Source organism: Phaseolus vulgaris, chromosome 6 (assembly GCF_000499845.2).
Source record: "Phaseolus vulgaris cultivar G19833 chromosome 6, P. vulgaris v2.0, whole genome shotgun sequence".
Taxonomy (NCBI): domain Eukaryota; kingdom Viridiplantae; phylum Streptophyta; class Magnoliopsida; order Fabales; family Fabaceae; genus Phaseolus; species Phaseolus vulgaris.
Window position 1 is genome coordinate 31031224 of NC_023754.2, and position 25550 is coordinate 31056773.

A 25550-nucleotide genomic window follows, 5' to 3' on the forward strand; every position below is an offset into this window, starting at 1 on the left:
ACATATCAATATACAATTACATCATCAATCAACCTGTGTGAAGTTGATATGTGAAAGCAAGGAAAGGGTCATCCCAGCATTTCTATGTCTTGAGGCTTCACACTCAACTATCTTCATTATCTTATTGTGAGCAGTTGAGTTATTTATTGCAGACCTGGTTTTTTCATGAAACTGATTTTAATTAGATTCTGTGGAAGGGTGAAGGGGTGAAGTGTAGTGTACTCAACAATAACACACTCGTTATTGTCATACATGTGTGCTAACATGGTTGACTTTTGCACAAATGTTTACAAGGCCACATCACTTCAACTGGCAGTGCTTGTAGCTTCATGTGCCTTTGTTTAATGTTTATGATAAAATATTGGTAAAAAAAATTATTGCCTTCTTCCAACACTGTAGTTCTTGTCTTCTATGATGCTCTCTGTATTCTGATTAAGGCATACAGCTTTTTTGTATTTCAACTAAAACATTTCCCTACTATTAATCTGTGTGCTGATCTTCTGAAATCATCTTTGATAGCTGCAAATGGGATGACTACAAAATATTTTATTCGTCCCTTGGGAGAATGAATACAATATATTATTCTTTATTATTGTTATAAGGATGTCAAATCAAAACAGTGGTGTCAAGGCATCTTTTTCCTGTACTTCTGTTAAGTTAAATTGGATGTTTCATGAAGTCAGTGTCATGACTCCATGGATCTTAGGATGAACTCAACGTTTTCTTTATGTTGTCTTGTCTTTACATTAGACATTTCATAGATTCTTCATGAAGCTAAGGACATTGTTGAGTTTTAAATTTTGTGTTGGGTGAATGTCTTAAATGACATGGTACAGGAGAAATTGCCCGGTGAATATGGGTGGGAAATTGGGTAAGATGTAGTGTGGTCCACTTTCTTGTCCTGTGTTCTTCAATTTGTCAACAGTTGATATGGTGAGTTATGAAAGACAGGCTTCTCTGGAGTTGTTGTAGGTTGAAAGTTTCATAGTGGAATTCAATGTAAATACAGTGGTCTATGCAGTGTAACCATTCTGCTGTTCCTTTATTTCATCTACATTCTGATAACAACATACTACAACTATTAGTAGAAATAAATGCTCTTCCAATTTCACATGATAAAAGGTTATGTATTTATTTCTGTATGAGCATTAAACAAGTGAGATTTATAGAAGTTAATTAAGAAATTAGATGAGCTTTTTAACCAATTCAATCCATTATTTTGGGTGAGTTGATTTGGACAGTTCACATTCTCTAATTTTATATATCTATCACTTTCTGTTACAGAAAAATCTTTCTTTATCATTGAACAATGAGTTCATAAGTTCTACATATATGTTAGAGTTACCCTACATTTGAACTCCTTCCCAGTTACCTATATGAAAAATTATTTTACAAGTTGCAGTGATGCTATAAATATAATTCCACATCAAATAAAGAGATTAACCAAAATCTACAAGAATCTTTGGAGGGCAAAATCTCAGCTCCTTCAACTTTTAGGAGCCTCCAAATTCCCAGCTAGTTTGAAATGAATAATAATCATCATCATCTTCATCACGGTATAAAGGAACACTCAATCTCCTTTGGCAACAACAACAAAAACATCACCGAGGGACCATTTTCTTGGCTTTGACTTTTCTGAAGGGTTGATAATAGCTCGATCTTGGTTAGCCAAGCGATAGCCAATGACAATCTCCTTTCTTGTTCGACCCCTAATTATTATATCGCAAAAACATAGTTCTTCCTGGTCAAATAAATAGAACTCTGCTGGTTTAATACACATCTCATTCCCCTGCACAAGTTAACAAAAAGTCCAACATATAACTAATTTTGATCTTGTAATCCAGAACCACAGACAAAAATCTATTTAATAGAATGTTAAACTAGAAGTTTAGAAATTAGAAAATTAAACATGACAAAAATTAAAAATCAACTGAAATCTATATTGCAAGAGACGGTAAGAATGAGTTCAAATAAGGGATACCTCCTCTGCAAATAATTCCTCAAGAACTCGGTTGATTTGCTTGTCTTCAGCCACCATTGCTAGTGCCATGCTAACCAGCTCATTAGATAACACATAATCACTGATTCTGGACACAGACACTAGATTTCTAGTCCTAGAATCCAAAATTTCACTGATTATAATTGATTTATCAGAAGCTTGCTGCATTTCACGGATCCAAGAGTTGTGAGAGAACCCAGATAACCTCAGAGAAGCTGACTTCGTGTCTTTGTATGGTAGGCGCCTTGACTACAAAAAGAGGATTGTTGGAAACTCAGTTTATAAAACAGTGAGACATTTAGTCAGTTATGTGAACACAAGATCCTTAATTTGGAATGATGCAACCATACTGGATACCTGTATATCACGAATGAGTAGAAGGGTAGCTAGAGATCTTGAGTCAGAGTGAGCAACCGAGTCCTCCACTGACTCATCTGCAAGAATAAGAATCTGTTCTCTTAGTTAGTATACAGTTGAAGAAAATTTTAATTTACCTTGCTTGACTGCCTTTGATCTAGAGGTATTTTATTACACTAAATGATGAAAATTGAGCAAGGTATTAGAACGCGAAACACGATCTAAAACTAAGTTTTAAGAAAGATCCCACGACCAAAAATAGAAAATGTAGATATACAAGCTTGCCATATTTGGCGATTTAATCTTTAAATGAGCCAACTCCAACTAGTGAGATAAGCTTTTGTTGTTGCTCATAATTATGTTTTGACAGCATGATTACAGATGGAAATCCTTCTAATCAAATTAAATTTTCTATTCGAAGCAGGGTATTGCTAGATTACAGATGAGATGGGAAAAGATTCAATCAGTTATCCAAAATTCTTATTGAATCATTTTGTATAATCTTGTAATGTACTTATGTCCGGATTTACCTTCTGGTTATTTGTGATATAGGCCTAAAGCCAGGCTGATACATTTAAAACCTGAAATGCTATAAATATGAAGATTCAAAACTTACAGAATCAAAAGTCTCCAGTGGAAGACCCTCCAGGTGCCGCCTAATCACAGCATTGCCCTCCCTATGGACAAGTTTTATGTTTTCTAGCTCAGAAACATCAAGTCCACCATCAACAAGCTTCTTCTCTCTTTCCTTTTCAGGGACCTCGTTGAACATCCAAAGCTCTGAACCGGGAGCCAAGAGTGCCTCTAAAACCTATTAAACAACAATGATTAAGGTAATATTAGAGGATTATGAAGCTAGACTGATTGAGTCAAGTCGCATATTTTTAGATGGTGGATCTATTATATAAAAGCAGTGATTATTTAGCATCACTGCAGCATTCCACACAGGGATGAAGAGCATAAATCAAGGAATCAGTCAGGTCTACACAAGTAATATACAATGTAGTTTATGCATAATTAAATATCATATTTTGTAGCTTCTTTAACTTGTATTTGTGGACTTCTACTCACCTCAAACCTCCATTACAGTCAGAGCATCCTTAAGATTTCAGAATTTAGTTCTCATAAAATAGGCTTTAGGATATTTTTATAATAGTTCAATGAAACAATTTTTTTTCTTTAGAAAAAATCAAACAGGTCCCTAGATTCTGGAAATTGACTCAATAAACCTGTTTACACAATTGAGATGAGACAAAAAATTAGTAGGGAAATATGGCTATATATTAAGACACCAGCTGGCAGCAGTTTGAAACCCACTGCAGGCCCTTGTGGCCAAGACATTGCCACAGAATAGTACCACAGCCAAAGGGTGTGGCCCCTGATGATCTTAGCAAAAAGAATATCAGCTATTGTTGTCCATGTTAAAGACTATAGAAAGCTCTTAAATAAGAGAACTAATCCTTTCAAAATATCAAAAGGATGGTGCATAAAAAAAGTAAGGATATGTAAGGCCACACTATAGCGTATCCAACTAAGAGAATTACCATGATCATATCATCAATATCACGGCGCCAGCCACAAAATAATATCTTCTCTGGATATTTAGGTGGATCGCGTATCCTTGGGCAAAGTCCCTTACATACCTGTATAAAGTATATAACATTAAAAACACCAGGTAATGTATCACAAGTCAACTACTAATACTATGATTAATTTAACAAAATCCAAGACAGTGTGCAACATATACAAGATTCTAAGCACCAAATCAACATATTTTCCAATAAGGCAATCATATATGGACCTGGTTCAGAAGAGAAGTTAGAATGGAAAGATTACCTCTGGAAGAGGACCTGGAGCATAAGTGTCATCATCCTCAGCTATGACAAGGACTTCATCCCCATCTCTCAGAACATAACTATCATCTGGATTGATGATAATCTTTCCCCCATCAGCAGCAACCTTAACTCCACAAGGTATTGCATCAGGAAATGAAATTAATACATCTTTGAAAGAGAGACCATCCAGTTCAGGCCACCTTTTGATGTAAAACTCAGCATTCTCAAATCCCAAAATATCCTCCCATATCTAGCCAAGAGAAGGAAGCAAGTGAACAGATGCTGAGTCACACCGTACATGGAAACCAAATGTAGAGAAAAATGATAAATTCCATAAAGTTTGATACACTATTAAGGACAGGAAAAATGGTAGTCAGTTTCTGTACCTAGGTAACAGGCTTTATATTACAAGTGAAAAATAGTTCGTGCAGGAATTCATCGAGTAAGAGTCAGGATTCATTAGGCATTTGTATGTAACTTAAGTAAGCACATTCTAGCCATTTTAAACACTACATACATGAACAAAAGGGGAGCAACACCACTTGAGGGTGGGTGGAAGAAAGCTAGTTCACAAGAATGACAGAGTTAGCCCACTAACCTGTGCAAGGCCAGGCTGCAGAGCACACTGAATCATCAAACGCCCAATTACATCATGTGCAACAACTGTTTCAATGAGTTCTCCACCAACAAGTTTCACTAGAGGTTCATTGTCAAGGTCACTCATCTCCACAACAACATGACCCCCTAAGCCTTCCCTTACACCTGTTAGGCTAAGAACAACTCTCAAAGCACGTGCATCACTCTAGAGATGGAGATTTGAGAAAAAAAAAAAATTGATTGTGAAGAAGTTCCTTAGTAAGAGTTAGACAACATAACAAAGGAGTAATGGGTTATGCAAATAACCTGATCAGCATTTTCATCTGAAGCTAATACAATAATTGCACGTGCCTTAGAAACTGAAACCTGTGGATAATTAATAATTACATTTGAGAACATAGAAACTTTTAGGAAGAAGGAAGGCATAAGCAAACAGCTCAAAACCCATTCCCCACATTATATGATTCAAATAGATTATATAAAAAGGTATCCTTTCCCCGTGAAAGTGGAACAAAGATTCAAAGATAACCCATCACACCTTCTTTAGGTCAGCCAGTATAAGAGGACTGCCACTTCTGCAAATCACGGATGTCCCCATGAAATCAAATTCCAGCTTTGCTATATCCATTTCCATTTCCTCCTTTTCTTTTTCTGCAAGCACCACAATAACACCTCCACCAACACTCTTATTTGCTATTGCTAGCTGCTTCAAAAGTGAACCCTGCAATCAAGCATCAGTCATCAACATCTATTTCTTTCTTATGAAACAAAAATAACTGATGCAATCAAATGTACAGAACTAATACAGATGAACTATCGGACAAAACAAATTCCTCAACATGATAGTCAACATAATATTCCAAGTCAAATATCAAAAACTAAAAGCAGTTCATGGGGAACTGACAAGGAGATTACCAATTTGTCACTCCACCCAAGAATGAGTATGTGGTTCTTTTCAATCACTTCACTCTTCCCTTTTCTGAGAGAATCTACCTTTTCTGATATAGCATCTGAAACAAGTCCAAGCATCATAGCAAATATCAGCATACCACCTGAACTTATTGAGACAGAGACAATCCTCTGCCCGGTTCCTTCTGTTTCAGCATGATTTCCTGAGTCAGCTACATAAGTCCAAGAATGCCAAAGTGCTTCAGCAAAGCTACCACCAGTCACAGCATACAAAGCTAGACCACCAAAGCCTATAAGAAACAGAGTTGCAAAGAGAAGGGCAAGTAGCTTTGCATACGGATATATGGAGAAAAATACATCTACCATATAAGCAACTCTCTTCTTCAATGGTACATCCTCCTTGCTATCCTTTGTTCTCCTCAAGCAATTTATTATTTGGGGAAGACAATCAAGATATTTGTACAACAAAAAAGGCAAAATGAGGATGACCACCACAATATACAAAGCAACTGTTCTACTGTCAGTGTTCAGGATATAAGAAAATGAACCATCGTCTTTTTCCATATACGTCTTTCTATTGCCGGGACAAAATTCTATTTCGCAGCACAGATGAAGTTTCTCATCCTGCAACCAGAGAAATTGATAGAGAATCTATCCAAAAAAAAACAAGAAGCTAAACACCGATACTAAATTTCTTGAATTACAAGCTTACCTCCAATGTTTTGAGCCTGTATTGTAGATAAGCGGAATGAGGTACAAAAACAACAGAAATAATAAGGAGCTGCCACAGGAAAGGAAAGGTTCATTCAGATTACCAGAATGAAGTATTCAAAGAAATTATCTGATCTCGTATAAAAGAAAGCAAAAGAGAACTTAAAGGTCTATAACTTTCTGCCAAGCAAGCTCAGTACAAGGGAGAAACATAATAATTTACTCAAAAACAGCTGTGTGGGAAAATGTATAGTAAAGTAGTTGTTATCATACAATGCCAAGAATCTCGAGAAGCATCAATAGTTCACATGTAAGAACACCGAGGGTTCCAAAAAGGGATCTTACTTAACTGGGATAATGGAAAAATAGTAAGTAACTACGGTAGCTGATTATTTTAGATATAAAACCCCAAGAACTATGACCCTCACAACTATTGATACCCTTTAGTAAAACATGGCATAACTAGTTCAGCTCAGAGAATCTAATTGCAAAAGTAAACAAAAAAACTAATAATTAACTAACTAACCAGATACAAGATCGGAGAGAGCTTGTGATATTGAGGTCTGGTGAGTTGGAAAGAGGGTGAGGAAGAGGGAGTGGAAGGAGGAGGAAGGGGAGTAGGTGGAGGCGGTGGTGGAACAAGTGAGGGTTTGGGAAGGTTGAGGTTGTGGGTGTTGGAAGGTTTGGAAGATGGTTTTTTTTTCTTGGTGGTGGTGCCAAGGAAAGAAGGGTAGTTCCATTGGTGGTCAGAGTCAGAGACAGAGACAGAAAAATGGGGGGTATTAGAAGTTGCAGAGGCAGAGGGTGTGTGCCTGGGATTGGCAATAGTCTTGCTGCGCTTCAACGGTGGCTTCCTGAGAGTGAGATTGGAAGGTTCCTCATTGCTCTTTCGCATTCTTAGTCTTCTCCACTTCACTACAGTTCCTATACCCTTTGTGGGGCTCTGATGCTGACCACTTCTGCTTTGGGTTCGGTTCTGTTCTGTTCTGTTCTGTTGGGTTCGGTGGGATCTACAGAGAAACAAAATGTGTTGTGTTGTGTTGTTCAAAAGCTCAAACACAAAACCTCTCTCTCTCTCTCTCTTTCTGTGACCTTTTACAACAATGTCTTTTTTTCACTTGTTTTGTTTCATGTTGACGTGGATCCCATCTTTTCACCCTTTCTATTTCCAATAAACTTTTCTTCACATTTTCAGTTTTGTTCTGTTTCTGCTTTTCTCCACATTCATTCTCAATTATTCAATTCACATATATTCACAAAGTTAACATCTTTTTTTAGCAAAGATATATTTGTTAATGTGAAAATTATTTGTTTTTTTAACTTTATAATTATAATAAATTTGAGATTTTAAAAAATTAATGTATTTTTCATTTTTAAAAGTGTGTTAGAACTGTGTTAAAATTGTTAAAAATTTAACTAATATTTTTTTGAATTAGATACTTCTTCAATACTTGTGTCAGTGTTTCATACATGTGTCTGCCACAGACACATATGAGTCTGAGTCTCATAAATTTTATCTTTTTATATAAAATAAATGGTAAAAATTATAAGTGTAGAAAAATAAAATTTTAAATTTAATTTACCAAACACATTTCTAAACAAGTGTTTAGTTCTTTTTAATAAAAAATTGTTATGAGTTGTCAGTGTGTCATACATACATGTATCTGACACAGACATATCATTTAAGAGGTCTATCAGAACCTCATTAATTATCATAAATTTTATCTTTTTATGCACGGAATAAATGGTAAAAATTGTAAGTGTAGAAAATAAAATTTTGAATTTAATTTACCAAACACATTTCTAAAGTGTTGCTTCCTTAGTTCTTTTTAATAAAAAAATTGTTATATTTTTAATTATTTTTCAAAAAATAATAATTTTATAGACATAGTTTTTTCAATTATGTCCTTATCATAATTAATACAATGAAACAAATATTTTTAATAATAGACGGAAAAAATATAATAACACTTCAATGTATATTGAACTGAAAAAAAAATACGTATAATAGACAATTTACTTAAAAATGCATTAAGAATATAAAAAAGAAAATCAAGTTAAATTATTAATATGATTTAGATTCCTTAACTAAGTTTATCATTTTAAATTAGTTTTATGAAATAAAAAATTTATCTATTTTTCTCATTTTTTTACTAGTTGAGGTGATCCAAGATTTTTATTTAGTATTAGTTAACAAAAAAAGTTTATTTTGATTCATATTTGGTTAGCTATTGCCATGAACTAACTTTTTCTCTATTCCTAATTTTATTGAATCTCAACTTTGTTTTTTCACCATTTATTTAAACTTTTTTTTAAGAAAAAATGTCTTTTAATAAAATAACTTTTTGTTTCCATTTTTATTAAGTTTAGGTAAACTTGTTTTAAAAAATACAAAAAAAAAACAGTTTTTCCTATCTGTTAGAAACAAAATGGAATTACTTCTTATTGGGCCATTTGACAAAAGAAAATGAATTACAAAAAAAATATATTAAATTTTATTTATATAATAGTCCCTTTAAAATAAATCACTTTCTAACCATCAATTATCTTTAACACAAATAAAAACTACGTATTTTAAGTTTATTTTTCCATTTGGCTAACAATTTTCAAAACCAAATAGAGTTTAATTTAACAACTACAAAAAAAAATAAGTCAAAACAAGTTTAATAATGTATTTGAATTAAAAATTTCACAATTTATTCAAAAGTTAAATGTTTTGTTAATTTTTAAAAATATTTTATTTAAAACAATTGAAATCTATGAAATATTATTTTTCTTATTTGATTAATTACTTTAATCATAACAAAATACAATAAAACATTTTAGTATTAAACAATACTTGGTGGTAGTTAAAATGTAACAAAATTAAAACTCAGTAATTTGTTTCGTCTAAACAAAAAATATTTAATTAATGAAACAATTTAAAATACATAATGGGTTAATCATTATATTATAAAAAATAACTGATGCAATTTAAAATATTTTTTGAAGTAGTAATTAAGATATTTAAAAAATTATATTTAGATTTAAAAAATAGGAAATAAAATATTTAGGGATATTTTAGTTTTTAAAAGATTTTAACAATTCTCTAAGTAAGTACTTTGATATAAATAGTATATTTTATATAACAATAATTATTAATATCTCTTATATATTCTAATAATATCTCTTTTTTTCTATTTTATCTTTTATATCAATATTTTTTAAAAAAATATTTTGATATGTTTTGATTTAAAAGAGAGGTGGAATGATTTTTTTTTTAGATATTTCAGTTATTTATTATTTTTTGTAAATATTTACTAAAAAATTAATTATTCTTCTATTTAATTAAAAACAATTTAAAAAAAACTAATATACTATCGTTTTGTAAAAAAAGTTATCAATTTTAAATGTAAAGTAATTTATAAATATGTAAAAACAATTATTAAATATAGAGACACAATAGTGCATGTGTTTCCCTATTAAATATAATAATAGATTTACATATTTGATTTTTTAATAACTTTTTTTAGAATCTTAGATTTGCATGTTATTTAGAAATAATAGAATATTCATAACTATGTTTTAAATTTTGAAGAGAATTTGAATGAGTTATTGGAATGAATGGGCTTATTGGAATTGAAATTGGTGGATCATGCAGCGGTTATCCCTCAATCTCCTATTTCTAGGGTTCATTCATTCTTCTCTCTCTGTGTTAACCTAATTACACATTCAATTCACCATCTCTTCTCTCCAACCTCTCTTTCTCCTTCAAATTCACCTTCCATATTCTTCATCATGGACCGTGCCCAGGATTTTCGGAAACGTATCCTTCTCTTGTTTCAAATTTACACTCTTTTTCTCATTATTCCTACAAATAATCATTTGGGTTGCGCTTTCGGATAACGTTTTGTTCATCTGCATTGCACTCATTCAACATGCTGTAATATTTTCATTATGCCACATTATCTGCTTTATTTGTTTTACAGGGTAGTCAGAGACAATTGTGCAGCCACTCCTGTTATTTTTTCCCTTACTGCACTTAGTATTAGTCTCCACAGGGTCATGGAAATTCATAATAGGACAAAAAGTATCTGTTACCAAAACTCGGTTTTCTATAAGAAATACCTAATTTTTAGTTTTTTTTTTATCAAGAATCATACAAAACTCATAATAGTCTGTTTTTGATAGTAAGTTATACAATTGAGAGAGACAGTAGTAAGTTACTACTGGTAACTCAGTCAAAACCTTAGTCAAATGGTAAGAATCATTAATTAAAAAATGGCATATCTGTACAAATTAAATTAATAATAATTCTTATTCATTCACATCGATCTTGCTTTCTTTCCCATCTGGAGATAAAGCAGATTGGTTGATTTTATTTGGTTGCTCTTATATTGGACATGTTTCAGATGTTTGTGTTCTATATATGATATACTTAACCATGTGATACAGTTCAATCCGTCCCTAAAGGAACTACAGATCGTAGTCAGCAGCAAAACCATGAATATGTGGTATGCTTACTTTCTAAGTCTTGTCTGTCTCACTCACTCAGCTCTTTTCTTTCTATTTTTTTTTTAATTCTCTTCAACAAACAAGAACTGCAATCTTTTCTATTGAAATGTAAGTGTAGCTGGGACTGCAAAACACATTGTTTGGAGTGATTGCTAGTCTTCTGCATAAGAGTAAACACTAAGTACTTATTGACACCAGTGTCATAAAAAAGTATAATAAATTAAAATAAAAGAACTTATATTATAAATACAGCAAGACTCATGATTATTTTTTTTGTGATTGGTTTCCATAATGTTTAATTGGTTATTTTTGCTATTTAAGATATATGTTTCTTGGAATTCTATCGTAAGGTTTGTGAGAATATGAAAACTGTAAAGCTTATTAAATTTGCTTTTACAGAGTGCATTATAAAAATCTTAATTCTCAATTTTTTCATGTTGATTATTTACATATCAAAGTATTTCCATGTCCTATATTTTAAACATTAAGTGTTTCCTTTTGTTGCACCTGCTAATCTTTATATTTTCTAGGGTTACACGTGTCTTTCTCTTTGCTACGATAATTTTTCTTGCTTCCACACTCTAACTATGACTCTTCTATTTATAGAAGACAACAAGTGTCAGATAACTACTTGATCTTGGTAGAACTTTGAGCTTTTGCCTTTCTAGTAGACACTCACCCACCTTTGGTTTTAGCAAGTTGTTTCAGACCCAGGAATAGTTACTTTATAGTGCTCCTTGAATATGATAAAATGTGGTTCTCATCAGTTATGGAGAAATTCTGGCATTTACTTGTCTGGCTGTCAGCCTGTTGCATCATGGTGAACATATTGTAAATCACTCTCTGGACTTAATAATAGATATACTTTTTCAACTGATCACAAATGCTAACTGGGACCAATAGTAATAAGCAGTTCTTGTATTTCTGTTCTTACCTTTATCTGTTTCATGATGTCATCATATTCACTATATTCTTTCTTATGATGTCATCATATTCACTTATATTTTCTAAATATGTTTCTGCAGGTTTCTAGAAAAGATTTTATCTCCTCGGATTTAAAATCATTTATTGCTTCCTCTGGAGATGATGCTGGTGTTGCAGGTGAGGCAGATCAAGAGTGAGCTGAAGTCTTGTGTTTATCCTACACCTAATAGTTATTATTCATGAGGAAAGATGATAAAATAGTTTCTTGTGCATGTACAATGCTGCTGATAATGATATTGATGCATTGTCTTAGAAATTGCTCTATATTTATAATTAACTAGGCAAAATAATCCCGAATGCTAACTGCGATCATGATCACGTCTGAACATAATGTTTTACTTCCTCGAGGATTAAATCAAGTCTTAACTGATCTTTTTAACATTTGATTCTTAACCTATCCAAAAGCACCTGGATATTTATTGTATGATCATTACATTAAAATTGAGATTTTTGCTTATTTGGTTCAAACTTAAATATACTAATCTATGGAAGTTAGATGGAGGAAGCAGTGGCTACAAAAAGGTGATATGATACTGATGGTTAAGCAGTGGTTTAATGCTGTAATGATTTATAATATAGACATTAAAATAAACATTTCTTCATTTGAATATTTTTTATAGCAGATATTTTATGAGCTAACTTGGAATGCTTTAAACTTATGAACATTGTGCTGTGTAATAAAACCTTTTTTATATTATATAGAACCTTTAGTTATCAGGGCTATTGTGGGTCTTGAATGGGCATTGTGTTGATCATCAATCTTATATCTCATAGACTGAGTATTTCCAACAACCAGGTGTGAATGAGTCAGAAGCTCGGCCTTGTTATGCATCAGTCCCAACATCTATTGCTGTGCAAAGCAAAACTGTCAAGGGTTATGTTTCTGGAAAAACTCATCCAAAATCTCCTGGTTCAATGAAGCCGAATAACTTAAAGTCTACACATAGAAATGAGAGTTTAACCAGCACAATATCTAAGACCGTGGCAAATACAGAAAAAGATATCAAAATTAAAAACAAGGTAATTAGTTTGAAGATTATGATGTTTCGGATTGCTTATGATATCATTAGGTATCGCTGCTTCTAGTTTATTTATTTGTTGTTGCTTTGATGATGAATACTTAGAAAGTTATTATTTTCTTCATTAGCACCTGTTTCAGTGTTTTGGGATACTTTGTTGCCGAAAATTTTCTCCTCAGCCTTGTTTGCCATCTCTTATATCTGTTGTTTTATATTTTCACTATAACTGCTTGATCGTGTGAATGCTTATTTTGCAGGTTCCTCATTTGCATTCTAATTTTACAGCAGCTACCGCTCCAACTACATATCAGCACGTAGGAAAATTTTCATCATCAGCCACCTCAAGATGTCATGTGTTTTCCCCCACAAACTACAGGCCAAATACTTCTACTGACTACATCCCAAATACCTCTACTAACTACATCCCGAATACCTCTACTAACTACATACCAAATACCTCTACTAACTACAGACCAAATGGGAGAGTATCTAGTGTAAATGATCGACTTTCTTTGAATGACAAATTTAGGAGTGGAGAATCTGAAATGTCAAAGGAAATCACTCGGGGACCTCGGGGTCATTACAACTTTTTTCTTCTACAACCATCAATTGTTAATGATGAGTCTGCAACCACAATATCTGCAGACCAATATAACCTGTCAGATTTCCAAACTGAATACGAAACTGCTAAATTTTATGTGATTAAATCTTTTAATGAGGACGACGTTCACAAGGGTGTTAAGTATAATGTTTGGACAAGTACCCCAAATGGAAATAAGAAGTTGAACATAGCATTCCTTGATGCAGAAGCTAAATTGCGACAGACAGGCACAAAGTGTCCAGTATTCCTCTTCTTCTCAGTGAGTTCAAATCTTAAGTGGTCTCCTTCTTTCTTCCTTTTCTTCTTCAGCAGTGTGACACAAAAACAGGATTTTTTTTCTTCAAATTTTAGATATTGACATATTGTTAGAGTATCTATTCTTCTATTTGATTTTATATTGGTTCTCGATGTTAAATTATCTTCAAAAGCTCAATTGAAGAACATGAACGCCAGTTCGAGATTTCCTTTTATATTTCTATTTATGTCTAATAACTGTAAAATAAATATTTCTAAAATTGGCTGATCAAAACTCCAAAAACATTTATTCTTTTTCAAATTTTATCAGGAATACATATGGTTTAACGATAGTTGTCATTCACTATAATTTTTTTGAATTTGGAATTCATGTTCATAATCATTAATATTCATTGATCCTAGATGTATTTTGTTGTCAAATCAGGTTAATGCTAGCAGACAGTTTGTTGGAGTGGCTGAGATGGTTGGGCCGGTGGACTTTAAAAAAGATATGAGCTTTTGGAAACTTGACAAGTACAATGGTTTCTTCTCAATTAAGTGGCACATAATAAAAGATGTTCCCAACAACCAGTTTGTGCATATCATTCTTCCAAGCAATGAGAACAAGCCTGTAACTTTCACTAGGGACACACAAGAGGTAATTCTTAACTCGTGAAGAGTAAAGATGTGAAGTTGCTCACTTCATCTTCGCCCCTTTTTATCTTTCAGTCCAATTGTCCATATATCTTACGTTGGTCATATAAATGTTGCTACAGTTATTGACTCCATGTTTTGTTAGAAGTGGTCTATAATTAAATTTGTAATTATCCGGTTTTGCAGATTGGACTGAAGCAGGGTCTGGAGATGCTGAATATTTTTAAAAATTATTCGGCCAAGACATCTCTCTTGGATGATTTTGACTTCTATGAGAACCGAGAAAAGTTATTTCGTTCTCAAAAGAAAGCTATGGATGCAAGGCCAGCACAGGGAGTATATGGTAATGCTAATTATCAAGTAAGTTCCACTTCCATTGTCTACAATGATTCTTAGTTATTTCTGCAATTGGAGCATAGAAGATATGTGATTTGCTCCTTGCATGCTGTAAAAGAAAAACATTTTTCTTTTTTGTGCTCTTATCTTATGTGTTTTTCTGCCTTTTTACTTTGTGCAGAATACTTTCAAAGCAAGAGAGAAGAAAATAGAGATGCCATCGAGAGGTACCAAGCAAGAGAGTCTGGTGACACTTACAAAGAATCTTTCTCTCAATCCCTCTGGAAAACAAGGCTTCAGATAGCAAATAGGCATTTTAGAGTTGCAGACATGCAGTTTGGTTTTTTAGACACTGTTCCTTTCTTAGTATTATATAACGATGATTTGTGAGATATTCAGACAAGATGACTACGACCACATTTTATATTACTTGGTTTTGCCATTCTCAAATGATCTTTAAAACGAGGAGGTATTTCATACTGGTATGGTTCGATGTCTCCAATGTTTCCGTGGCATTCATTGGCCTTGGACTGTGATTGCTATTTTTTTTTTGTCTCACTGTGCTCACCAACTTAGTGTTAGTTAATAAATTAAAAGTTAAATGCTTTTATGGAAATAATGTTATCAAATATGTTAATAACTATTTTTTTTGGGGACACTCCTTAGCAATAAAACAAGGATACCCAAGTTGATTTTTTATTTAAATAAAACAAAATTTAACAGACCAAATTTAGGTACTTGTAGTGATAATATTATCTTCAAATCAAAGTTAGCATTTTGGTCACATAATACTATACCTTTTCTTGAGGTAAAGTTTCATTTTTAATTAGAAAAGCACACCTTAAACTCCTAAAAACTGCAATTAAGTTTTATTATCCTAAAGCTTGCACTTGATTTGTTCAAAAATTTAATCAAACAAAAAATACTCTAAAAAGTATAAAATTTTTAATTACTCAACTAAACATTCTTTTAGAAGGAACTGAATTAAAATAATCCAAGAATTACAAGTTATGTGTCTAATGACTCACACGGAGATACATATTATTTTTAAAATATAAGATACGGAACATGAATCTATATATTATATAATCATGAGTTATATAAATTGATAATAAAAATTTATGTGAAGAATAAATTATTATATTTTTTATAATCATAATAAAATTTTACATAATAAATTTAAATTTTTAAAAAATTAATATATATTTTTTAAATTATATTAAAATCATGGTAGAATTATCATATCTAATAAATATTTTTTTTATAAGATACGTGTTCTACGAGTGATCGACGTGTTCGACATAGATTACACATAACTTAAAACTTAATTAATTATTAACTTAATTAAGCAGCGGTCACTCTGCCGAGATCTTCTGGTATACGAAAGGAGAAACAGAAAGGGTTCTTGAGCTTAGCTGAGAAACAGAAAGAATCTGCACAGAATTCACAAACAGAAATTTCAATGACACATAGTTTGAAGCATTCTGTGGATTTGGAGTGCAGTGATAACAATAGGCCTTCCAAGTTATCAAAAATCGAGCATTCCACTCACATTGCCCACGAGGACGACGAAGAAGAAGAAGAAAAAGAGATGACTCAAAACCCTAGAAATGGCATTCAACGCTATTTCCTTGCAATCGAGTACATCGGCACTCGCTTCTCCGGTTCTCAGAAGCAGCTCACTTGCCGCACCGTCGTCGGTGCTCTCGAGGTAACAAAATCACAACATCACATCGCCATTTCCATCCATTCATCAAATCTGTTGTTGTTTTGTAGGAAGCTTTTGCTAAATTTGTTGGCCACCCCGTCTCTGTCTCTTGTTCAAGTCGAACTGTGAGCATCATTCACTATTCACAAAAAATTTACAAATGCAATGTAATGCATATCGTGTATCGATTAACTGTGGTATGGAAGTGCAGGATGCTGGAGTTCATGCCTTGTCAAATGTTTGTCATGTGGATATTCAACGGACCAGCAAAAGGAAGCCTGGTGAAGTGGTTCGTTTCCTGCATAAACCTCACAACTTAACTTTATACTAATCAATATATATATTTGCTCATCTTGTCATTGTAAAAATGTAGTTACCACCTCATGAACCTGCTGTGGTTGGAAGGGCTGTGAACCATTTCTTACAGGTATTTTTTTCTTGTGGTCAAATCAAAATAAATTATTGGGACAACGAGATTTTAAAAATAATACCAAAATTACAAATTTTAAAATGAGGGACTAAAATCAATTATAACCAAATCATTAGGGACTTGAAACACATTGTACCCTTTAAATAAATACATTGTTTCTTCTGTCTTGAGAAAATGTTTGATCTTCTTACATGACGTGGAAGAAGAAAGGAACTGTGAAGATAGCTGCGTGCTTGTAATTTTTTAGTAATTCTCTTGGATAAAGCAGATGAAATTGTAATTTACTTTTCATCATCTTATGATTTAAATTCAATCTTCTTCTTGACTTCTGCATGATGTATTGTGTTGAGGAGAAAACTTGCACCACAGGCACACAGCTAATGCCTGAGTTTTTTTTTTTTTTTCCACTTTTCTTTTTCTATTCAGTGTGGAATTTTCTAATGCTCTTGCATACCCAATAGATTTTCTTTTTGTGACTTCTGTGCAGATTCTTAATGTTTAATATTATTATCGAATGTTTGCTTTATAAACTATTGCAGGAAGATTGATGAATTATACAAATTTGTGGACCCAATTTTATTACCAACTTCGTGTTTTGTTTGTTCTCCAAGTTGGAGTTGCAGTTTTGAAAACCTAAACTGTTTCTCAAATCTTGCTTATTAGCTGATGTCCAAAAGCTTCTAACATGTTTCTTGGCAATTTGATTTATTTTAGAAGCATGACAGTGACTTGACGGTTATCGATGTACGATGTGTTCCATCTGATTTTCATGCCAGATATAAAGCACTAGAGCGGACGTGAGTTCTTGAGAATCTAGATTTCTTGCATTGATTATCAACTGTTGCAATTATATAGCATCACCGGCTTTCTACAGTTCTATTTGATGCAAGATTTTCATTCTTAGCTTTTATTTGTTGGATTATGAATGGAGAAGGACTTGGTCGATGAAATATATTTGATGCTTGATCTTATGAAATTGTCCTTAATTTTGTGTAATAGTGTCATGAAGAATATTGCAATAAGGTTCATCTAGGATGTCTGACATTAGCTACTTTTCCGTGCATGTTGTTTTGTTGAAGTAATTGCTAATTATGTGGAACTACCATTCAGATACTTCTATCGTTTGCTGTCTGGGCCAGAGCCGTTGTCAACCTTCGAGAAAGATCGAGCATGGCACGTATCTGAGGAGCTTAATCTTCCAGCTATGCAAGTTAGTTAATCGTTCCGTATATTTATCAGATTATCAATCTTCCATCTATGCAAGTTAATGATGATATCCATGCAGGAAGCGTGCAGGGTTCTTGTTGGAAGCCATGATTTTAGTTCCTTCAGGGCAGCTGGTTGTCAGGTTGTATTTTTTTCTCTAATCTGTGTGAACATTATTCATAAAATTCTAATTAATAATATGTCTAACCTAAAGTGGAACCTTGTTTGCAATCCAACTCTTCTACATTCATCTGATTCTGAGGAATGATAGGACTTCACAGTGCGCTGTAATATATTTGACAAGCATACAGTAACCAAATAGTAGTCATGATTGAATTTTTAGCATGTCTTGTTTTGATGTTTCTAAAGTTTCTTTGTATTTATCAACAAAATATGACGTAGAATTGCCCGCTTACAGGCAAAATCACCAATTAGAACTTTGGATGAACTCAATGTCAGCGAGGTAATTGAAAGTCTACATTTTCCATCTGTAATGGACAGAGAAGGACATGATAAAGTGAGTAGTGATCCTCGTAGCTACCCTAGCAACTCTGAAACTGACATTCCTCCTAGTTCAAGTCCATGCATTGATAAAGTAACGACTTCAAGTGAAGATGTAGGATTTGGCAAAAGAAGACGACATCGTTGCCTGGTGGTAACAGCACGAGCACGTTCCTTTCTTTATCATCAGGTTGGGTAATCTAACTTTGAATTGAGTCCAGTAAGAAGTTCCTTGTTTTGCGTTATGATTCAATCCAACCTGTTCGGAACACATGCTAATTGATTTCAGGTTAGATTACTTGTGGGTGTTCTCAAGGCTGTTGGCACTGGAAACTTGACAATTCCTGACGGTACTCTTACATTCATATCTATTTACGTACACTTGATTTTGTTTCGACTTAAAAATATAAATGATCTCACATGATGGGCACTTTGCAGTTGAAAGAATTTTGAATGCCAAGAGTGTTACTTCCGCAAGCCCCATGGCCCCTGCATGTGGTCTTTACCTGGGAGAGGTGAAATATGATCTTCCTACAACTTAGCAGACATTTTCAGTTCACTCAAACACAAACCTTATACAAGACTCAATCCAATGGATTAATTTTGCCCCTTCTATTTCTTTTCATCACTCAAGAAAAAGCATAGAGAAAATCTTTCTCAACTGACCCTCCTTCATTTAGGTTATCTTTGTTTAAACAAAGGTACACGATATTTTATGTAAGATTTATGGATAAAATTAAGTTGATTTTCCTTACAAGTTGATTTTATAAAATCTCTTTAATATGATGCTAAATCTCTTCAATTTATCTTGTTCCATATTTTGGGCCCTAAAAATATAGCTTAAATAGAATGTACGTGTAAATGCAGATTTCCTTAGTGAAATTCAATTAGACTCAAAAGTGTTGTTTTAAATAAATAATACATAAAATCGCCAATCGGCAGTTTACTTCTATAAGTAAAACGGGTTTCAATCACTTGCTTTCATGTAAATTTTGCAGCACCAACTAGAAAAATAATGAGATAAAATCATAATTAAGAAAAGTTGTAATTCTAATATTAAATTTATAAATTTATCCATGAAATTCTTTCCTGATAAGCCTTAAACCTAACTCCAGATCTATAAGCTTGAAATAGAAGCAGTACCCTGCAGGAAAAGACTGAGTGAGAAGGAAATTGCCTCCCTGGTACAAAGAAGTGAAACGAAATAGAAGGTAAAAATAGAAGGTAAACAAAGAACAGAGCAAAATTACAAAATCTGCTGTTGCTATAAAGAAATTGTGACTATAATACAACATGTAATGAAGGGATATCAACTAAACTATTAATGAACCGATCAAGATAAGAAGTTACTCCATGAAAGTCCTAATAGCAGCGTGAATTGAACTAGTACGAGCAGAATTTCTCCTCTGTATTAGTGAGTGTGGTCCATTCCAAACACACTGGCTATTTTGGGGGAAAAGAATTCCACACAAACTTGAAAGCTTGGGGTTTTCACTATATAAACTCTGAAGGAGCTCACTTTTCTGCTGTTTACCTTGTGACCCCTACAAACAGATTGAACTATTAAGTACACTTATCAACTGCAAATAATGACAAGTTAATGCAACTGGATTCTAGCATATGTTTTCTTGCATGACTGGTTAAGCAAATACTGTAATGTACTAGACCAGACAGTCACTGAAATACCTTGTATTTCTTCTCTTGCTGGACTGCTGTGGCTTGTCCTTCTTGTTGCTTTGTTCTATATTCATCATGAAGAACAATTGCATCACCAACATTTGATTTCACTGCCAAGGTTCCACCATGTTTTATAGTCTCATCCATCTCTCTCTTCTGACTGTTCATTTCAGTATCTTCCTCATCTTCTTCCTCTTCATTCTCCTCCTCCTCCTCATCCCCTTCTTCTAGGTCATGGTCATCATTGTCATCATCATTATCAACATCAATACTCCCAAGCTTTCTCTCAGCAGGGCTACACTGCTTCTCACTAATCTCCATCTTTGTTACCTCTCCTTTGTCTTCATCAACATCTCCATCAGTGCCCATAGAGTCATCCATATTAGATGATGAATCCTCGCCACCAGGACTATCTACTTGTATTGATTCCTAAAAAACAAGGCAGTACAGAATTATTATTTCTGTTATTGTCCATAGATTTCATAAAGTACATACTTAGATTTCTTAAATACTTGTACTATGACCCTTGTTTTATGTCTGGGATTCAGATGTTACCTAAAGTAATAAGGGAAATCAAGCTCGAGAATATCATTTTCATGCCACTTAAAAAACAGTGATTTATGATATCTGGCTTTATATTTTGCACCAAGGCAGGCATACCAGGCCAGTCTGACTATTAAACAGAATAAGTAAATATGTTGTGGTCTTATCATTTCAGTTAAGAATTTTACCACAGTGAGGCATGATATATACAACTGCCTCCAAAAATTGCTAGACATCCAAAAGATAAAGTGTAGTCAATAAGCCATTAAAATACCTCGTGCTTAAATTCTTTAGCATGGCTATCACCACCAGATCCAAAGCTGCCTCTAGCCATTCGAGCATTTTCCTCGCGTTCCTTCCTTCTTCGCTTTAGAACACAAATAGCACATAAACAATCATGTTTATGGTGTCTTCTGCAAATAAGATAAAGAGTAAGCATGGAAATTATTTTAATGAATTATATCAATCAAAGGATGTCCGGAACTCCTCATTATTGAAATATTTTTAGAATCAGTTACACTTACAAATGAACCAAAAGATGCATTTTACAGAACTTATCTGAAAGAAAATACAACTCTCTATCTTGAGATTTATAACGCACCTTTAAAGAAGAATACACTATTATAGAGTATAAAATTTCAGGGAGAAAAGTATCAGTCTACAATAAAAATCTACTTGTAAGCTTTTATTGTTCATTTAATACAACGAACATTATCAATTCCATGGTAACTCAGATATTTCCATGCTAAGTAAGAACAATTATCAAATAAGGAATTAAACTATCATATAATACATAGGCTTATTTTGCATTTTGGGAATACACACCCATGACGCTTTTTTGTCTTCTGCTTCAATTGACTACTCTTCCCAACTTTTCCATCACCAGACAGTGTGATATCTTCTGTTGAAGTCCTTTCTACATAATGAAAACATATGACATGTTGCTATCAGAAAGCCAAAGTAAAGCATTTTACATGAAATTAAAACCATCAGTTTTCGAAGATAATGCATGCAAAGTAATGTCTTCATTCATGGGATAGGGTTAAGATATGTTCCGATAAGAGAATTGGTTGCTTAGGAGGGAGCTTCCCAGATTGTTACCAATATGTTCTGATATCTAATACCTAATGATGGGTCTGGGAAGAGATGGGATGTATTTGAATAAAGGTATCATAATTTTGTTTTGATATTTTACAATCGAATGGGGGAGAGTTTCCACTCCATTGTATATGGGATGGTTAGTAGATTAGGAAACAACTTCCCATACCCCTCAAAGTCAGGGGTAGAAAAAAGGAAGTATTGGATGGAATGGATTTTATTCATCCTATGTTAAACAATAGAAAGGGTCTAGCTAGATATTACAAAATAAAGTCAAGATAAAATAGAACTAATTATCATTCTAAAACTTTGTAAGTTTTGGAGCTAGACTTTTAAGAGTGACATCTCAGAAAGGTAAATTGCTTAACTAAAATTTCTCAGTTTAAAAATGATAATATCTATAATTTATTGTCACCCTCACCTGTCCACAGAAAAACAAAATGTAAAAGTAGAGGAACACAGACAAAGACAGAGCCAGTGAGAAAAAACTACACATAAACTAACCCTACTCAAGCAGAAGATTCCTCTAAAAACCATTGCATGACAAAAATATTAAAAAGAATGAACAGACACATATTTCCAGACATACTTCATGCAAAACAGATCCTGAGAACGCAGAGACAAGAGCTACATTGCTAAATGCTTTATATCTTCCATCCTTGCAGAGTAAAAGGGAAAGATAGTATTTTTAAAATATATATATATATATATATATTTGTGTGTGTGTATGTATGTACATAGACATGGATGTCTCACCCTTGGTCCCTTTTGATAGTTCACTGTATAGCCCAGCCGCAGTCCAATACTTCATAAAGTTCTTCTTTACTCGCCTCATAAGATCCAAGATATAGTCACCTTTATTGTTATACTTGTAACAATTGTCCCAAATGTATTGAACATCCTTGTATACATCCTCTGAATTCATATACTTTACATTTTTTTCAAGATTGCTGCATATAGTTCCAAAATCCATTGGCGTGTCTATGATATCGAAATAATCCTGGTTCCAGATAGTAGTATGACATTAGACACAAGTAAACATTTAAAAAAAAATGGTTCCAAGTTTTATAATCAATCACGTTATTCTCTATGGCTAAACAGATATCGTAGATCCTTCTAAGATATAACCTCTATGTCTAACAAGAGAGAAAAAGATAGCTCGTGCATGTTAAACAATGACAAATATCCACCCAGTATCTACTAGAATGTACTACTTTAATTTCTCTCATTTATCACTCGTGCTTTTTCCTTCATGACATTAGTATGCGAAGAGAAACTTTACTAAACAAAAACTTCTGGAAGAATGCAGGGCGTAGAAGACTGCTTCATTGAAAAAAGGAAATTTAACAAAACAAAATACTGAAAAAGAAGCAAACTTTAGATTCAGTGGCAAAAATTGAGGAAGAGAAATATCGAACATCTCCAGGGTGGGAACCAAACATAAAAAAATAAGTTTCATCCAATTAATAAGCTATGGAAAAAAATTACTTACAGGAATTCCCAGAGCTTCGGGATTGACAGGAACATTGAAGGGCTCGGCTGCATCCATTTTCATTACCTTCCTTATAATCTGTGTAGAACAAACCGAATGCATTATTATAACTGATAATGTAATGCTTGGAAACAGCAAACAAAACCAAGAAGAGCAACTATATCAAAACTCCAACAAACCACTAAGGAAGCATCCAATTCCTGCTTATTATATAGAGCACTATGTTGAGTGGCCTTTCTTTCTTTTGGGTGGATGATCTCAGTGGAAGCTGACAACGGTTTGCTTGTGTGCTCAGCATTTGATCCCAAAACCTTTGAAGACTTGATTTTAATGCTACCAGCTCTCTTTGACAGAGTACCTAGTTTCATATCAGGCAACGAGTTTGCACTATCCTCCATTCTCTCAGCACTCAGACCTTGTTTTTCAAGGCCATGCTGATGGCTACTCTTATCAGTATCACTCTGTGTGGGAGCATCAGATGAGGTGGGTTGGGAGTCCAACATTTTAGGTGTTCTAAGCTTCACCTTAACACGTCCAACGGATTTCCCAATAGCCTTATCAATGGAACCATCAGGATTTATGTTAGCAAGATTGTAATGCTGCTGATCCGTCCCAGTGGAAGAAGGTGTGTCAACTTCCATTCCAGAGTTATCTTTATCATAACCAAACTCATCCAAACCAGAGGTTTCTTCCATGTTATGACCCCCACCATTACTTAGGTTATCGTTACCACTTATTCCATGGTTAGTGCTACCTTTTCCCTTCCCTTTCTTATGCCCACGCTTGCGCTTCATCTTCTATCTTCAAACCAAACACCACCCTGAAACAAATTCAAACAAAAGTAAAATAAATCACCACACTACAAAGTACAATAATTTATGCATCAAAGGGTCTTAAAAAGTTGTAATACTAAACACCAAAAAAGAGTTTGGCAAGGAGGAGATGAATTGAATGAAAAAGAGAGTAAATTTGAGTTAAATGAAATGAAATTATGGAGTAAAAGAATTAAAAGCGGAAGAAATCAGAGAATTGAGGAAAGCAATTACAAGGAAGGGAAAATGGGTGTGGAGATCGGAAGTGGGAGAAAGGAAAGGCCGGTGATTGTGCAGTGGGAAGGCTTCCCTGAGCTTCAGTCGCCGGAGGAAGAACGCCGCCACGCCGTGCCGTGCCGACTCAATCCAATCCCTTCCCTTCCGCTATCTTCTCAACTTCAAAACGCTTCGTTTCATTACCACCTGATTCACCCCCAACAACTCTAAATTATCAATTTTATCTTTAAACTATTAAACATTTTTATATTGAATATTAAATTAATCAAAATATTCGTAAATATTAATTAATATTATGCTATACTGTAATACGTATACGACGTACAAATTGTATTATTCGTTTATTAATAATATAAGTTATAATATTTTATATTAAAAGAGGTAAACAGCTGAAAGAGTTTTTACGATATAGATTAAAAACTTAATTAAGTTTTTAGTTTCTAATAAATTTAAATATTTTAAATTGAGTTTCTATTAATATTTTTTAATCTATACTAAAAAAAATTACATTTTTCAATTGAGTCTATAATTCAGACTAGTTCTAAAATCACTCTAAATTTCCTCTTTCAAACACATTATTTTTTCAAACCACTTACAATATTATAGAATTACAGTTTCAAACCACAAATCTAATTCCACGGGAAAACAAATTCTTTAGGGTTAATTACAGTGGAATAATTATGGTGATATCCAAAAACAAGAATTAAAAGTGCATTGATTTTATTTATTTAGTATTTTATCTACTATTGAATTGTATATGAGAGTTAAAAAAGTAAAGAAAAAGTGGTATGAGTAAGTATTAGAAAAATGTGAGAGTTGCATGAAGTATGGTGTGATGATGATGGAAGAAGCAGGTGAAGAAAAAGGCCATGAACGTGACACTCATCATAAAATATTGGCACTGCAGTGTGCAACACAGCCTGCCCTCCACGTTAACCAATCACCAATGTAAATTGTATCAGTATGTACCGGACGAGCTAATCTCGAGTCTAGAGATCGATGGACTAAAAAAACACCTCAAAACACGTAATAAATAACAATAACGATAGTTATAAGCTTTACAATATACAATTTTTATACAAAGTACTTATTTAAGTGTTTGAGGTCCATCCCAAC

General features: G+C 33.3%; 4 protein-coding genes across 6 annotated transcripts; 2 read left to right on the forward strand and 2 right to left on the reverse strand.

Annotated features, from left to right (window-relative positions):
- Positions 1-1272: 1272 nt before the first annotated feature.
- LOC137832912 (ion channel POLLUX-like) lies at positions 1273-7555 on the reverse strand. Of its 2 annotated transcripts, none has more exons than XR_011084634.1 (12): positions 6935-7543; positions 6410-6478; positions 5704-6321; positions 5327-5509; positions 5095-5154; positions 4790-4993; positions 4193-4441; positions 3901-3999; positions 2973-3167; positions 2357-2433; positions 1982-2248; positions 1273-1789 (listed from the first exon to the last, which is right to left on the reverse strand). XR_011084634.1 is itself a non-coding variant. In XM_068641304.1 (12 exons), the coding sequence occupies exons 1-12, from the start codon at positions 7301-7303 to the stop codon at positions 1571-1573; spliced, it is 2625 nt and encodes an 874-aa protein (XP_068497405.1). In that variant the 5' UTR covers positions 7304-7555; the 3' UTR covers positions 1273-1570. The 2 variants fall into 2 exon arrangements, 1 of the variants encoding a protein (XP_068497405.1); XM_068641304.1 differs by having other exon boundaries at positions 2357-2449; positions 6935-7555.
- Positions 7556-9921: 2366 nt separating this feature from the next.
- LOC137832899 (YTH domain-containing protein ECT4-like) lies at positions 9922-15180 on the forward strand. The gene is made up of 8 exons (XM_068641292.1): positions 9922-10213; positions 10843-10901; positions 11928-12003; positions 12683-12906; positions 13163-13765; positions 14186-14398; positions 14581-14754; positions 14912-15180. Exons 1-8 carry the CDS (start codon positions 10012-10014, stop codon positions 15032-15034), a joined length of 1674 nt encoding a protein of 557 aa, XP_068497393.1. The 5' UTR covers positions 9922-10011; the 3' UTR covers positions 15035-15180.
- Positions 15181-16022: 842 nt separating this feature from the next.
- On the forward strand, positions 16023-19377 carry LOC137832914 (uncharacterized). 2 transcript variants are annotated; one of them, XM_068641307.1, is made up of 10 exons: positions 16023-16441; positions 16507-16563; positions 16650-16727; positions 16812-16865; positions 17583-17665; positions 17979-18078; positions 18154-18216; positions 18493-18765; positions 18865-18925; positions 19014-19377. In XM_068641307.1, exons 1-10 carry the CDS (start codon positions 16193-16195, stop codon positions 19115-19117), a joined length of 1122 nt encoding a protein of 373 aa, XP_068497408.1. In that variant the 5' UTR covers positions 16023-16192; the 3' UTR covers positions 19118-19377. The 2 variants fall into 2 exon arrangements, with proteins under 2 accessions (XP_068497408.1, XP_068497409.1); XM_068641308.1 differs by having other exon boundaries at positions 16073-16441; positions 17586-17665.
- A 393-nt stretch (positions 19378-19770) lies between these two features.
- Positions 19771-24650, reverse strand: LOC137832913 (uncharacterized). Its single transcript, XM_068641305.1, has 8 exons — positions 24432-24650; positions 23565-24205; positions 23386-23463; positions 22650-22893; positions 21621-21711; positions 21070-21208; positions 20262-20681; positions 19771-20119 (listed from the first exon to the last, which is right to left on the reverse strand). The coding sequence occupies exons 2-8, from the start codon at positions 24177-24179 to the stop codon at positions 19922-19924; spliced, it is 1785 nt and encodes a 594-aa protein (XP_068497406.1). The 5' UTR covers positions 24180-24205; positions 24432-24650; the 3' UTR covers positions 19771-19921.
- Positions 24651-25550: the final 900 nt, after the last annotated feature.

Coding starts and splice junctions, on each gene's coding strand:
- LOC137832912 (XM_068641304.1), bottom strand. CDS start 7,303: ATGCGAAAGAGCAATGAGGAACCTTCCAATCTCACTCTCAGGAAGCCA. Junction 5,510..5,703: donor TTGGGTGGAGTGACAAATTG/GTAATCTCCTTG, acceptor GCTTGATTGCAG/GGTTCACTTTTGAAGCAGCT. Junction 3,168..3,900: donor ATATTGATGATATGATCATG/GTAATTCTCTTA, acceptor GTTGTTTAATAG/GTTTTAGAGGCACTCTTGGC.
- LOC137832899 (XM_068641292.1), top strand. CDS start 10,012: ATGGGCTTATTGGAATTGAAATTGGTGGATCATGCAGCGGTTATCCCT. Junction 10,214..10,842: donor TGCCCAGGATTTTCGGAAAC/GTATCCTTCTCT, acceptor CATGTGATACAG/TTCAATCCGTCCCTAAAGGA. Junction 14,755..14,911: donor ATGGTAATGCTAATTATCAA/GTAAGTTCCACT, acceptor TACTTTGTGCAG/AATACTTTCAAAGCAAGAGA.
- LOC137832914 (XM_068641307.1), top strand. CDS start 16,193: ATGACACATAGTTTGAAGCATTCTGTGGATTTGGAGTGCAGTGATAAC. Junction 16,866..17,582: donor CTGTGAACCATTTCTTACAG/GTATTTTTTTCT, acceptor GATTTATTTTAG/AAGCATGACAGTGACTTGAC. Junction 18,217..18,492: donor TCAGGGCAGCTGGTTGTCAG/GTTGTATTTTTT, acceptor GCCCGCTTACAG/GCAAAATCACCAATTAGAAC.
- LOC137832913 (XM_068641305.1), bottom strand. CDS start 24,179: ATGAAGCGCAAGCGTGGGCATAAGAAAGGGAAGGGAAAAGGTAGCACT. Junction 21,712..22,649: donor ACTATCAAAAGGGACCAAGG/GTGAGACATCCA, acceptor TTCATTATGTAG/AAAGGACTTCAACAGAAGAT. Junction 21,209..21,620: donor AAGACAAAAAAGCGTCATGG/GTGTGTATTCCC, acceptor TCTTATTTGCAG/AAGACACCATAAACATGATT.